The following is a 16,103-nucleotide window of genomic DNA, read 5'->3' as shown; positions in this document are numbered from 1 at the left end:
TTAGGGCATCCGTTCTCGGCTAAAGAAGTGGCTCAAGTATTTCTTGATAACGTATTTAAACTCCATGGGTGTCCTAAGTCAATCGTATCGGACCGTGATCCGATATTTTTGAGTGCTTTTTGGACAGAATTTATGAACCTACAAGGGATAGAAGCAAACTTGTCCACCTCATACCATCCACAATCGGACGGACAGACGGAGGTAGTTAATCGTTGCTTGGAGGGTTATTTGAGATGCATGGTAATGGAGAGGCCACACACTTGGGTTAAATGGGTGTCCCTAGCTGAATGGTGGTACAACACCACGTTCCATTCGTCGTTGGAAAAAACTCCTTTTGAGGCTTTGTATGGTTACCGTCCTCCCTTACACATACCATATATTCCTCGTGACACGAATGATAGGGATGTAGACGAGATGATGCAAGATCGAGAGACCGCGATAAGGTTGGTAAAACAGTCCTTACTTAAAGCTCAAAACCGTATGAGGCAGCAAGCGGATAAACGTAGATCGGAACGGGTTTTTGAACCGGGGGCATAGGTGTACTTAAAGTTGCAGCCATACATGCAGAATTCATTAAGAGTCAACAAGCATTCGAAGCTCACTCCCAAGTATTTCAGGCCCTTTATGATTAGTGAGAAGGTGGGAAATGTCGCGTATCGTTTAGACTTACCTGAAGAGGCACAAATTCACCCGGTTTTCCATGTATCATTGTTGAAAGAAACGGCTGGACCACCAACTAAAATTGTGCCGCTCCGTACCGAAGCTCGGTTTTCCCTTCAACCTCAGGCGGTGCTGGAGCGGAAGTTGGTAAAGCGAAGGAATCGGGCAACGATGAAGGTTCTCGTTCAGCGGAAAGGGCAAGGGAAGCAAGAGGCTACGTGAGAATTCTTGGATGAGTTAAGGCTACGGTTTCCAGATTTTTCAGAACTCACTTCTTGAGGTCAAAAAGTGCTGAGGGGGAAGTGGTGGCATGGAGGAAGCCAGTCGTGACCAACGTGGCCGTGACCAACGAGGACGTTGGCCCTTAAGGATGATGCATTGTTACGGACTGAAACCATTGCAAGGTATGAGACTTGTCCCACATCGGTTGTATGGACAACTGATGTGGGGATTATAAGCCAAATGGGTTCCCCCACCTATCAGACTAGTCTTTTGGGTTGAGTTCTTCTGTTTGGCTTGTAACAAACCAGGTGCTCCTGATCTTATTGAAGGGTTTGGAAGAGCATACATCATCTTACTTACGTGTACCAACAACATGTCTTGTATTCTGGTAAATCATGAATAAACGTATTACATCACAAATTATATTCGGTCAAGATGGTTATCACATTGAAATCGTGACCAAAAATGATACATATTATCTCCAAATTACATAAATAAATATGACCGGAAGATCATATTAGAGAAATTAAAGGTTCACTAAACTAGAATATATAACATAAAATATGGCAAGTAATCAAAAGTAACTAGGAAACGTACTTCACCATATTACATGACCATATAGGTCATCCATATAGCATCACGATGTGATGAATAGTAGAAAGTGCCGAAAGGTATTCTCTTAAGTAATCTAACAGTCACATTACCAAAACGATGTTCATATTTGCAATGAATTCTGTTGGCAAATCAATTTTTAGGCCCCTCGAAGCATAACTTTTACAAAAAATCCCTCTTATGCGGGCCTACTAATATACATGTAGACCATTTTCAATACTTTATGGTCTTTAAATGCTGCATATTTACACCATCACATGAGAATTCTTTTAACTGCCTAAAAAGTAGCATTTGTCTAGCTATTAGCTCAAATCACAATGAGAATTCGCGGGAATGAACAATACAAGAGAATTCATATCCAAAAAATTTTAGCTACTATTATAGGACTATCGCTGCAGCATAACTCGGTTTATAACCAATTGCTGATCACATATACTCCCCAATGTAAATAGTCTCCAAAGCTAACCAAGCTGGTCTTACCTTAAATATATTAGGTTGTACGGTCTACTATGCAGCATTTAAAGACTTGAGCCCGTGCACGTCAGGTGCTCTGCACCCTCCATTAGGAGCATTTGGTGCATGCTAAGCATAAATGAATATTTCTATGGAAACTCTATCTTTTATTAAAAGATTCCAAATTTATCTCACTTTCCATGTGATTGAAATTTCTCTTTCTTATTTATAACCATGGAAAGAAATTCCATTTTCTTCTTCCTTTCTATGTGGGATGGAATCATTTCTCCCATTACCTTAATATGAATTCTTCTAACTTAATATAATTCATATATATTTTTTCCTTACCATTATTATTATAAAATTATTTTTGGGTTCTTCTGTTTTCAAATTTTACATTTTAACTTAAAAATATATGTGGTACTTTTCGAGATGCTACATTGTAATCACATATTATAATGATGATTAAAACATCATCAAGAGAAACTGTCGAACTTCTAGAGAGGATTTTGAAAGACATTGCCACAACATAATTATATCTTGACTTGAAGTTTGAGTATATGTGTAATTATATATTTTCTATTTATATCATAAGAATGCTAACATCTTATGACGAGGAAATATAATATAATATATATACATAAAATATGATCTAAGACAAGTTATGTATTCACATACATCGACACAACAATATCTTTAAAGTTGATGGTACAAATTTAAACAACACCATCAAATCAAGGTTAACTTTCAACAACATTAGAGAAGCATGCTTGCAACTAAGTCTAGTTATTCAACACACAAGAAGCATCAATTCAAAAATAATGAAGAAGAATCAATACACATGAGAAGTATCAATTCGTAAATAATGAAGAAGAGTCGGACAATTATTATGATGATAATGCAACTTATAATAGGCTAAGCCTTAGTCACTAAAGTTATTAGAATTTGGCTATAATTAATAGACTATTATTTTAACTATTATGGATCGATTGTTTATTATTAATTGTTGTTTTCCATTTAAAACTAATAGCAACCAAAATCGAACAACTAAATCATGCCCGATTGAATACGATAATGGTTCGAGTTAGTTTTACTGTTTTTTTAATTCGTTTTAGCAAGTTATGTTGGTTTGTTATTTGATTATTTGCGTTACAAGCAAAAAAGAATATGTTGTTTTAATTTAGCATTGTAGTTTTTAATTTATTTTTTGTTTTGTGTGTTTTTTTGTTTGTTTTCTAGAATACTCGAAACCCGATTAACCCAAGCCGAAAAAACCCGAACCCGAAAAAACCGTGACGAATTTAGGTTGGGGTTCGGGTCCAGATTTAAAATTTTGAAACCCGAAGAACACCCCTAGGTGAGATAATGTAATATATTTTTGTTATTCTTTGGTTGTTCACTATGTAGGGGCTTTAAACCCCTTCACGTAGAAAACACGGCTTTAAAGCCCTTGTTCATAACGCTCCGCTATGATTTAAAACATCTTTGATGCCACACAATATTTGCATATTTATGTATGTGTGTATGAGAGAGAGATGAGGGGGGGGGGGGGTGAGTGAAAAGCATGAGGGCCCACACCATCGACTCCTTTACCACCGGTCTTCAGGAGGTCGCCCCTCCAATACCGCCCCCCTGCGGTGTTCCTTTCCAGTACCGCCCCAAAATTGCCTCCTTTACCGCCATAGCATGGGGCCTTAGGTTATGTTTGTATTTGCTTAAAAGGTCTACAATGGGCTTTATGCTTGCGGGTACGCAGATATAAGCCTCTGAAGACAATTTTTTTTTAATATAAGATTTGAAAAGTGCTTTTATAGTCTTAAAAAATAAACTAATATCCAACTTCTTCACACCTTATCAACACCCAATGTCCACCGCCATCAGCCACCACCCACTACTCATCGTCCGCCACCACCACCGTCCACTACCACCAACACCACCCACCATTCTCCACCACCACCGTTCACCACCTACCACCATCGTCCACCACTAATCGTCCACCACCATCCACCACCACCTTCCACTACCACTATCACTGTCCACCACCACCACCACCACCACCATCACTACCCACTATCACAGTTCGTACACACTACCACCAATTATTTTTGCAGTCTACAGATATTAAAAAACAAGCAGTCTACAGATGTTAAAAAACAAGCAGTCTTCTTGTAGACTACGGAGATTTGGTCCACATCTTCTTCTTCAGATGTCAACAGATAGTCCACAGACTACAAACATTTGATTTCTGAAAAAATAAACCGCACCTTAGTGGTGTTACTTGCATATTCAAAACCCAATTTGTCCGCTAGTCGTTGCGAAGGCCGAGGTTATCATCCAGTTAGTTTGAATAATATAAAAAACAATATAAAGAAAAAAGTAAATAAGAAAAGGGCCCGCTAAATTTCACGTGAAAAAGAATTCAGTTTTATCTTTGCTTGTTGGACTGGGGTCCAAGTGTAAAGCTCGTTGGTGCATCCATCCATTCATGGCCACTCGACCGCACCACAACACATTCACCACACATCAATTTTGTGGCCATCACTCTCCGATGCCTTTGTTTTTGTCACTTTCTCTTTTGGACCATATGTGATTTTGACTAAGTAACTAACAAGTAACAACTGCCTTGTTTTTTTTTTAAATATTAATCGAAGGTGCTCAAAGCATCCCGATCTCACTCAAACTTGTGTTACTTTGCTTCTTAGATGGGGTGGGGGTGGGTTGTCCCAGGATGTACAAGAAGTATTATAAGAGTATATCTCAAAATAAAGTTTAGACCTATGCGTATCATAATATTTTCTATTTGATTATGTTTATTATAAATGATATTCTTAACGACTAGTTTTTATAACAACTAGTTTTATAAAGGAATATAACACTACACTTGTTAGCTTTCATCTTCACTTTTCAACTATAGTTTTCACTTTTGAGCTCAGTATGCCAAATCAACGAAACAACGGTTTTAGTTTTGAACCCCCCACCCCCACAACAAAGACATACCAGATACCCAAACCCATATATGTTGGAGATCCAATCCCTCAACCGAAAGAGGAGTTTGCTTTGTGATACAAATACTGCTCGAAGAATAGTATATGTCGGATAATCCATGGGCAGTCGATGAAGGTACACTAAATTGTTGCCTAACCATACCTATGGGAATACGAGCGCAATATGTATTCAAATAACTCATTTGATTCGATATTCATTGATATGTATATTTATACTTATGTTTAAAGTTATGCTTTAGTAACCATTTTAAGTTATATTATATAAATATAAATAATGTTAAATATAAATAAAAGATAATTATTTTTTTTAAAACCAAAACCATATAACTATCATAGATTTAACATATCTTTTTCAAAAATTATCCAAGAACACTTGTAAACTGTGAATCGTACAGCAACTAATAAACAGCAAGGGCAAAATTCATAACTTGTTATTCGGACCGGTCAATAGGTTGATTCTTTATGATGCGTCAGAAGATCATTTTAAACTTTTCGACTCTCTCATAGATTTGCCTTCATTTCTCAATATCTGGTCAATGGAGCGGTACATTTCCCAACCCATGCGTGTATGAAAATTGTTACAAATGTTTAACCAAAATTGAAGATTGTGGCAGATGACTGAATCATTTATATATCGATCCACGCTATTGACAACATCGTTTCCTCTTCGACCGTCCATGGTTTGCGTGAACTCGTGAACCATTCGTTAGCTCACTCGGGTGACAATGTTGTTTTGGTTGACGTAGTTTTTTAGCTTGAGTATTTGTAAAACTTTTTAAGCATTTAAATGAGTATTTGTAGCGTAAAAAAGGAAATAATTTTTTAAATGGTCAAACGACGGTAGAACAGTTACCAACAAAAGTGGGAGTAGTTCTGTAACATCCCAAAATTTCAAATAATGATATTTTATATATTATTTCGTATAAGGGAAAAGTTTACTTGGATTGGTAAATAAAATAAGATAAAAGGGATTGATAAGTAAGTTAATTAGATGGATTAATCATGGACTAAAAAGGAAATATGGGTCTTAGGTCCATGGGCTTAAGGGAGTATAAATACCCCCTTAAACCCTAAATCTTTCCATTTTCATCCAACTTATCCATCTTATTCTCTCTACACCCTAAAACACACACCCAACCTTTCCAATTTCGGCCGCAAGCTAGAATAAGAAACCGAGATAAAAAATCAAACCTTTTATTGATAGATCTTTGGGATACAAGCTAAATACAAGCTCAAGGTTCATAACTAAAGCTAGCCGTAACCTAGCAAACGATAAAAGGTATGTTCTTGATCTTAAAGCTTACGTTTTTATGAACGTATAGCCATGAAACTTGAACATAGACTAGATCAGGTCTAGACAAAACATAAAGTTAACAACTTGATGATTAAAATGGACGTAATATACTCGTGGCTAGATACGGTTCATGAAGGAAACCCTAGGTCTAGCTTAAAGAATGTTCTATGTCTAAAGGTTCAAACTTTATACCTAAAATAGACTAGATCTTGATGAAGAACTACTAACGAGTGTAAAACAGTTATGGGTGATGATAATAAAGGGGTTAAAAGTTCATGATTTGAACAAGTTAGCTGGGCAAGGTGGGAACCAAAGATAGAAAACGAGCCGAGCTGGGGGGTTTCGGCCAAATGTGAAGATCCTTGATCAAACCTTGTGGTTCTCGGTCAACCAGGCAGTCAATAAGAGCTCTCGGCCGAGAAGGCTCTCGGTGATTAGGTGTTCTCGGTCAAGAACATGTGTTCTCGGTCAGGGTTCTCAGTCGAAAACATGGGTTCTCGGCGAAGGATGGATTTCGGCCAAGCATGAGAGTTCTCTGTTGGGTGTTGGGCCTAAGTCCAGTTGGGCCCAGATACCCTACTAGACTGTTGGGCCCGAATCAACTAGGTCCACATTGTGCTAAGCCCATATCCAATTTAGACAAACTAGCCCATTATATTAAACTTAACAAACAAGCCCAACTCAGAAAATAATATAAAATGTTAATGAAAAATGTGTTAAGGCAGTTAATGAAAATAAAATTTTTACAAGCTGACCTGGCAGCTTAACCCCAGCCAGGGGCTGCCGCCCCTTGAACCCCGCTGCCAGGGGCGCTGCCCCCGGACCTCCGTTCCTTGTGGGTTATATAAGGATAGAAATACGATATGAGTAGCAATAGTTAATTGATACATGTAAATATTATACAGTTAGCCATGCACAGCTCAAGAAGGGAATAACTATTAACGGTGAACGTAACCGCATTCAGGTGAGTTTCTAGCCCCATTCCTTGTTATGTTTTCGGGGCTGTGTGCATACTCGATGTGATTAGTTAATACACTTACCTTAAGTGGTAAGTGTATGCCTGTTATGATATATGTGTATATTATAAAAGAATGCTTGACGGTACATGAACGATCTTCGGATATTGCATGTAGTGTCAGGAGATAGTTGGATGATGTGATAGTTTATATATATGTTGTATGTATGAAGTATGTACGTTATAGAATATGAGAATGAAAGAAAGTATGTAAAATATATGTAAATAAAAAGGAAAGTATGATATGAAGGAATTGACGGTAAAGGCTGGCAGACCCTAATAATATCTGTGAGGTTATAGGGCGAAAGGCTCTTTAAGGGTGGCAGACCCTAATAATACCCGTGAGGTTATAGGGCGAAAGGCTTTTTAAAATGTATAAGTATGTATGTAAAAAGACATATAAAATATGAAGTATAAATGAAAGAAAGAAAGTATGAAAGTAAGAATGAAAGTATATACTTACGTATGTATGAAAGAAAGTAAAGAAGGACAAGTATGTAATATAAGAACGTATTGTATGTTGATTGTATTATCTAGAACTCACTCAGCGTAGCTGACTTTTAGTATGCACGCAAGTGAGTAGAATGAGGCGGTAAGCTTGAGGAGAACACATGGCAGGGTTGGACGAAGCTGGCATCTGAGGATTTTGCTATGATGTTTATTTTTATAATTTAAGTTATGTTTTACAAGACAAAAATATGGATGTTTGTAATGAATGGTTCAAGTTTTATTATTTCCGCGAAAGTTTTTAATTACTCTGATATTTAAAACTGCATTTATGAGTAAATCCAACGTCCAAATGTGAGGTACCGGTAACGAGGCCTTACAAGTTCCCCAACAATTGGTGGGGAAAAAATCTCTCGGATTTGAGGGGCCAGATTTTTCAACGGCTCCCACTTCCTCCCCTTTTAGAAAGGGAAAATATCCCCGTTAGACTATGTCAGTTTTTCTCACCCTGGTTATAATACATTGTGACAGAAGTGGTGGACGTGTTGAGTAAAGATTCAAACTTATGATTATCAGTGTCGAATTGATTTTGAGTCGGGTATGATTGAGTATCTAGCAAAAGGTTTATTAAACGGCTTTAAAACCTTTTAATAGTTAGATAATACGTTAAACATAGTCATTCAATTAGTACTATCACAAGAACCAAACGCAAATATGATTTAGAATGTTTATTAATGGCATTAAGATACGTTTAAAGCGTTAACTTCATTAGCATTAAACATTATATTATATTTTACTAAAGAAAAAAGTAGTGGAATTAAAGATGAATGGTCTAGAATCTTTGAACACGAAAAAAGGAAGAAGAAGACATAGTACAATAAACAAGTTGAATTTTCAATTTTGATGGAAGGAAGAGTTGCGTGAAGATTTTTGGTTTTGTTTTCGTTCATTCGGTTACGACATGATACATACGTATATGGACATATTTAGTCATAACCGATTATTTTTTAGTAACCAACAAAGCTCACTATATTATTATTATTATTATTATTATTATTATTATTATTAAACAAATAAGCTATCCATTGGAGTGGTCAATTCACATGGCAAATGATGGATGACCCGGCCTTTGGCCTGGGTTCGAATCCCGATGACGCCTGGATTTTACCGTTTATATCCAGACTCGTTCTGGTTAACTCGATTGTCGTGCCTTCGGGCGGGTTGGGGCTGTCGGGTTTTACCAGGAACGCCCAAGTCAAACTCGGATGCCAGTGTGGATCCGGCTAAGACAACATAGTCTGGCCTGAGTGGGGTGGTGGGGCTCCTCTCGTAGGAGTTGTGATAACCCTTAACTGAGAAAGTTACCGTTCGAAAAAAAAGAGTTTATACAATAGTCTATTGTGATCTATTACATACTTTTATTAAAAGTTGTCTACTAACAGCTTAGTTGCATTAAATAAAATATGGTAAGGAGCCGGACCCAAAAACATATTACATCAAAAGGTGAGGGTTTTTTTGTCACTCATCCCAAGCAAACTTCCATTTTCGATTTCTATTCGATTACCAAGTGAAAGAAAAATAAATTATTGAATTAAAAATTTCTCTACTTCGTATCTCTTTCGTTTGAAATAGTTGCATATTTTTTAATCTCCAAATAGCCCACCACGTCACGAAACATAGACACACTCAATAAGCATTTTCTGTTTAGTCGAGAATGACAACGAGTCTAATAAATCCATCATCATTTTTAGTCGAACTCTAATAATAAACTCCACTTCAAGCTAGCCTGCAACAAGTCTCCAAATCTTTGAGGCGACAAAGCAATCTCCAAACAAGTGGTTTATGGTTTCCGGGCTCGAATGGCAAATCAGACAATCAATGGACTCGATATCAATACTTAATTGTTGATTGCTATAATTGGCAAATATCAGGGGATTGTTTGGAATTGAAGGTGGAAACGACAAACTTAAAATCAAATTGAACTAAATGAACGACAACATTGTTTTTCTTTGCTTGAACATGTGCAGGTAACGCTGGAAAGTGATAAACGAATATGGAAATCAGTTCTTGATGAACTTTGTTAAAAGTTTGATAACCAAAACAGATAATTCAGGAAGCTATTACAACTACAATTGTGCAAGTGGATTCCAAGCAAGTGTAACATATTCGAAAGGAGGGCGGTGATGGATCGGTTACCATCCTTAACGGCTTTATCAAGAAGAAACGTCCTAGTTAATTCCAATTTGTGCACTCTTTATGGGGACACTCTTGAGATGACGAACCGTATCTTTACTTCGTGCTATATCGTTTCGGTTGTTTGACAATGAATCGATAATTGGTGCAAGATAATTCAAATGTTTGCCTTTATGGTTGGAGACTTAATGAAATTTTCTAACTCAAGAACTATTAGTAATTGGTGCGAGATAAATCATATTATTGGTTGTTGGTGCATATGGAAAACAAGGAATGAAGTTCAATTCTCAAGCAAAGAAGTTAAAGCGAATGTGCTATATCGTTTCGGTTGTTTGACAATGAATCGATAATTGGTGCAAGATAATTCAAATGTTTGCCTTTATGGTTGGAGACTTAATGAAATTTTCTAACTCAAGAACTATTAGTAATTGGTGCGAGATAAATCATATTATTGGTTGTTGGTGCATATGGAAAACAAGGAATGAAGTTCAATTCTCAAGCAAAGAAGTTAAAGCGAATGTGCAAATGTCGTAGCAGTAGAGGGGTTGATCAAATCATCTGCTGGTACATAAACAACTTGAATAGAAGTTATGAACCCTTCTTTGATAGAAGTAATTCTTTCGTGTAAAGAACCCATTTTGATACTAAGGGCAGGTTGATAACCCACGGCGAAAGGCATTCCACCCAACAAAACGGATACTTTAGATCCGGATAAAGAATAGATCGAAACACAAGTCTATTCTTTAAAGATATTGGTTTAATTTATCATTTTTGTAATTAACATAATTTCAATCCACTACTTTGATGTTGTAAAAGTTTTTATTTATATCATTTCCAAACTTATATTATCATTTTTAAAGGCGAATATTATGTATCATATATCGATTATGGTGGTGGGGTGTTCTACCACCACCTATTTTCATATGCTAACCTCCATTTTCATTTCTTACACTATCAACTCTTCAATGAATAAACTTTAATTAATCATTTATTTTGATAATGATCTAGATTAAATAGACATATAATTATTACTTGTTCATTATTGCCGGTTATTCGTATATGTCTCTAAATACATAATGATCATCTTAATTCATACCAACATAAACATGCATCATAAGATTAAATATCAAGCTTATGCATTCACATAAAGATAAAGATTGGAGATGATACATCAAATGTTCATATTAAGATAACAAGGACTTCACAAAGATGGAAAAACAATGCTAAATAATGTTGTGATCTTAAAGAGATTAATAACTAACATGAATACTTACACAAACTTTAAGTTAAATAAAATAAAAGAAAACATAAAATGATTTTAATTTTGCAATGCAAGAAAGACTGAACCTAAAGACAAGGTTTCTTGAAATTTAAAAACATATATCTTGCAAGAGAAATGACTTAAAAAAAAGGGTAAGATCACACCAATTTATCCAACATACATGCATCCACTCTATGGCTAAAAGATCTCTTGAAATGGACTCATATTATGATGTTTTGCCTATAAATTGAACCCATTGTAAACCATTTTCCTCAACCTTTTTGCTCTAATCTTTCATATAAAATTATTCAAGATATCTCTCTTTAGATCCTTAATTTCTATCACCTATTTGAAGAAAAGAAATCAAGAAAGAACTCTTATTTAGGTTATTGTGATTTGTTTTTAACTGTTTTGCTTCGATCCATAAACCTTTTAACATTTCAAGATATTTAAGTTTCTTATTGTAGCAACTAACAGTTTTAGTTCAATTAATTAAGGACTCTTTTAAACCCCATGTAGATGAGGGTATCTTCAAAATTTATAATTATTTTAAATCCCTTTCTTTTATCCCTACCAACTTGATAATAACTATAATAATTGTTAATTGATATAATGATGTTATATATATATATTATTTTAACATATAAAAACAAATAATAGCAATTGTTATATATTATGCTAATATTTGTTATACACTGTTAATATTATAATAATTGTAAACAAATAATGAATGAGTTGAGTCTAAGTTGAGCTCAAACTTGAACTTGAAAAATAACTCATAAGCCAAACTTGAGCTTTTAAAAACAGAGATTGAACCGAGCTAAACTCGAGCTCGAGCGTTGTGTACGTTAAAATGCATGTATGTTTATGTTGTGTATAAATCCAATTCTGTCATATTCCGGTTCCAAATATATTTTCAAACCATTTCACAAAACCCGGGTCTGTTTGGTATGGGAAAATAGAATGGACGATGGAATGGAATGAGCGAGGGAATAAAATGAACGAGCTAATGGAATGGATCATTGTCATTCCATTGACATGTTTGGTTACCATGTGGGAATGTAATGACTTATTAATTTTTATTTTTTGATAATATAGAAAAAACCGAAATAAAAAAAATGGTAGTGAGATGATGGTGGTGGGTGGCGGCGGCGGGCGGGAGCCGGTAGCGATTATTGGTGGTGGCAGGTGGTGGTGATAGTACGTGGGTGGTAGTGGCGGTGGTGACCAGTGGGTGGCGGGCCGTATCGATGGCCGGGAGCGATGGTTGGTGGTGGCGGTGGTGGGCGGCGCTGGTAGGTGGTGGCGGACGACAGAGGCGGGTGGTGGTGGTTGGTGGTGGCGATGGTGGTGAGCGGTGGGTAACGGCGGTAGTGATGACCGGTAGCGATGGTTAGTGGTGGCGGTGGTGGGCGGCGCTGGTAGGTGGTGGTGGGTGGCGGACGGCGGAGGCGGGTGGTGGTGGTGGCGGGTGGTGGTGAGAGGGCAATGGGTAGTGGTGGTGGGATGGTGGTGAAGGTGATATAGTGTGAAAGATGAATGAAATAAAAAAAAATAAGGTGGGTGGATGGAATGAATTTTAAGGTGTTTTAGGGATAATGGAATAAATGTGATAATAAGTGATTCCATTCCATTATTTTGGATCATTGTGTGATTATTTTCTGGGAAAATTCCCAAAATAGCCCATTTATAGAATGTGGTTCTTAGTTTGTCCCCACAAATTCAAATTTCCAACTCTGTCCCTTTGGTATCTCGTCGTCGGCGACATGTTAGCGAACATCGACGATGTGTTAACATAACATAGGGTTGACAATGCGTTATGTTGCTAACATAGGGTAGCAGCGATGCATTAATGTTTAAAGCAGGGGTTCCACGATGCGTTAGTTGATAACGCATCGCTGCTACCCTATGTTAGTAACATTAACGCATCGTCAACCCTATGTTATGTTAACACATCGTCGGTGTTCACTAACATGTCGTCGACGACGAGATACCAAAGGGACAAATTTGGAAACTTAAATTTGAGGGGACAAACTTGGAACCACATTATATAAACGGGTCATTTTGGGGATTTTCCCCTATGCTCTTGCCCAGCTCTGAGAACGGGTAAAAAAATTTGGGTCAGAGGCGAAATTTGTTTTGGGCCTTAACAAAAATGGGTATCTTGTTGGGTTTAAACAATTTTATTTTTAAATACGCCTTAATTTTTTTGGGCCTTATGAATTGGTTGTGTAAAAAACTTTTTTTTTTATAAAATAAGGTTAAAATGTCTAAAGTGAGGTTAGAACCCACAACCTTTTGGTTGAAAGTCATACCCCTTTACAACTAAAACAAGCTAGTGGTTGTACAATTGTGTTTAAACATTATATATACATATTGTTTTTCATAAAAATATATATATAATTTTTCAAAAATAAATCCGGGCCTATCGGGGTGTCGAGCCGGGGTCCGTCGACCACCCGGCCCTCCCTTGTAACCGACCCTGCCTATGCTAAGACATCAAGTGACGCTGCATGCCAACCTATCCTTGACTTCTTGAAATCATGAAAAGTCTTTAACCATGTAAGGTCTCAAAACCTGCTCCTTGTCATGTAATTTGGTTTGGTTGTGCCGCGATTTGCCTTTACTGGTCGGTGGAGTAGTTTATAAAACTTTTGGCTGTAAAAAAAACCGTGGAAGGTCTCTCACTAGGATATGTCAGGCCGTCCGCTATGGGCGGCCTTGGGGTGCGGGAGGCATGGCACTCCGCCGAGGGGTGGGAAAGGTGGGGGCGCGGAAGGGGGGCGACTTTACAACGATGGGCACCGTTCTCTCTCCATCTCTCTCACACACACACATACATACACACACACACACACACATATATAGGGGATGGTTCAAGAGATAAATGATATTACTGCAAGAAATGCCAGAAATGAATATGAGTCACTAGTTTTGTTTTAAGTTTTAAATGTTTAAAGCTAAATAAAGAAAGTATTAATCATTCTCTTTCTTCATTTAATATAACTAATAAACCATAATACTTATCTACTTAATTAATATAACTAATTAAATTATTATAATTAAAAAATATTAAGAACTCATTTATTTTTATAACTTATTTTTGACGTCTTGAATTTTTTTTTATCCTACACAATTATAATTTATTCACACATAAAATTTTTTTATATCAAAACTAATTTCTTCTAACACAAGATATTAATATCCATCAATACATACTTACAATATAATGAATAATACCAAAATACTATTTTACATGTGTTTGCATTAGATATCAACAAAAAACATTCTACCTACATAAAAACATATAATCTACACTTGTTCTAAGAATACTACAACATATAACCTACACACGAAAAACATGTAACCTACACACAAAATTCATCATCAATAAAATACACATGCACACGAAAACATATAACCTACACACGAAAATTTTATCTTATACAAATACAATTTATTCATACATTTATTTCTTTTTATTCAAAACCAATTTCTTCAAACTCAACATATCAATATCCATCAACACGTAGTTACATTGTGATGAATAATACAAAAAAACTATCTTACACATGTTTGCATTAAATGTCAATAAAAAATATACAACCTACACAAAAACATATAACTTACACTTGTTCTAAGAATAAGAAAACATATAACCTACATACGAAAAATATATAACCTATGCATGTGTAGGATATGTGTATCTTTGTGTAATTTATATAATTGTTGATGTCGAATTACATATGTAAGTTGTATGCTTTTTGTATGTTGTATGTTTTTATTACTCAAAACTAGAGGTGGCAAATGGGTTGGGTTGGGTCAAAACGGGTCATGGGTCGGAACGGGTTAGGGTTGAAACGGGTTAGGGTCAAAACGGGTCACTTAAAAAAAGGGTTGTTTTGGTTCGGGTCGGAACGGGTTAGGGTCAACAGGTTCGGGTTATAAAGGGTCAAGGTTGGAACGAGTCAAAACGGGTTTGGGTCAAAACGCGTTTAAGCGATTTTTCAGTTCGTTTCAGCGCGTAACAGCTCGTTTAAGCGATTTTTCAGTTCGTTTCAGCGCGTAATAGCTCGTTTAAGTGATTTTTCAGTTCGTTTCAGCGCGTAACAGCTCGTTTAAGCGATTTTTCAATTTGTTTCAGCGCGTAACAGCTCGTTTAAGCGATTTTTCAATTTGTTTCAGCGCGTAACAGCTCGTTTAAGCGATTTTTCAATTTGTTTCAGCGCGTAACAGCTCGTGTAAGCGATTTTTCAGTTTGTTTTAGCGCTTAACAGCTCGTTTAAGCGATTTTTCAGTTCGTTTCATCGTGTAACAGCTCGTATAAGCGATTTTTCAGTTCGTTTCAACGCGTAACAGCTCGTTTAAGCGATTTTTCAGTTCGTTTCAGCGCGTAACAGCTCGTTTAAGCGATTTTCCAGTTCGTTTCAGCGCGTAACAGCTCGTTTAAGCGATTTTAAAGTTCGTTTCAGCGCGTAACAGCTCGTTTTAGCGATTTTTTAGTTCGTTTCATCGCGTAACAGCTCGTTTAAGCGATTTTTCAGTTCGTTTCAGCGCGTAACAGCTCGTTTAAGCGATTTTTTAGTTTGTTTCATCGCGTAACAGCTCGTTTAAGCGATTTTTCAGTTCGTTTCAGCGCGTAACAGCTCGTTTTAGCGATTTTTTAGTTCGTTTCATCGCGTAACTGCTCGTTTAAGTGATTTTTCAGTTCTTTTCAGTGCGTAACAGCTCGTTTAAGCGATTTTTCAGTTCTTTTCAGCGCGTAACAGCTCGTTTAAGCGATTTTTCAGTTCTTTTCAGCGCGTAACAGCTCGTTTAAGCGATTTTTCAGTTCTTTTCAGCGCGTAACAGCTCGTTTAAGCGATTTTTCAGTTCGTTTCAGCGCGTAACAGCTCGTTTAAGCGATTTTTCAGTTCGTTTCATTGCGTAACAGCTCGTTTA

General features: G+C 36.6%; 1 protein-coding gene across 1 annotated transcript; it reads left to right on the top strand.

Moving 5' to 3' along the window:
• Positions 1–561: 561 nt before the first annotated feature.
• Positions 562–882, top strand: LOC143532117 (uncharacterized). The gene has a single exon (XM_077027255.1). The coding sequence runs from the start codon at positions 562–564 to the stop codon at positions 880–882; it is 321 nt and encodes a 106-aa protein (XP_076883370.1).
• Positions 883–16,103: the final 15,221 nt, after the last annotated feature.

The sequence above is a fragment of the Bidens hawaiensis genome, unplaced genomic scaffold (assembly GCF_021521415.1).
Source record: "Bidens hawaiensis isolate Kalapana, Puna unplaced genomic scaffold, B.hawaiensis_p1.1 tig00009361_1, whole genome shotgun sequence".
Taxonomy (NCBI): Eukaryota; Viridiplantae; Streptophyta; class Magnoliopsida; order Asterales; family Asteraceae; genus Bidens; species Bidens hawaiensis.
The sequence above is the reverse complement of the archived record's forward strand: the minus strand, read 5'-3'. Positions and strand labels throughout refer to the sequence as shown.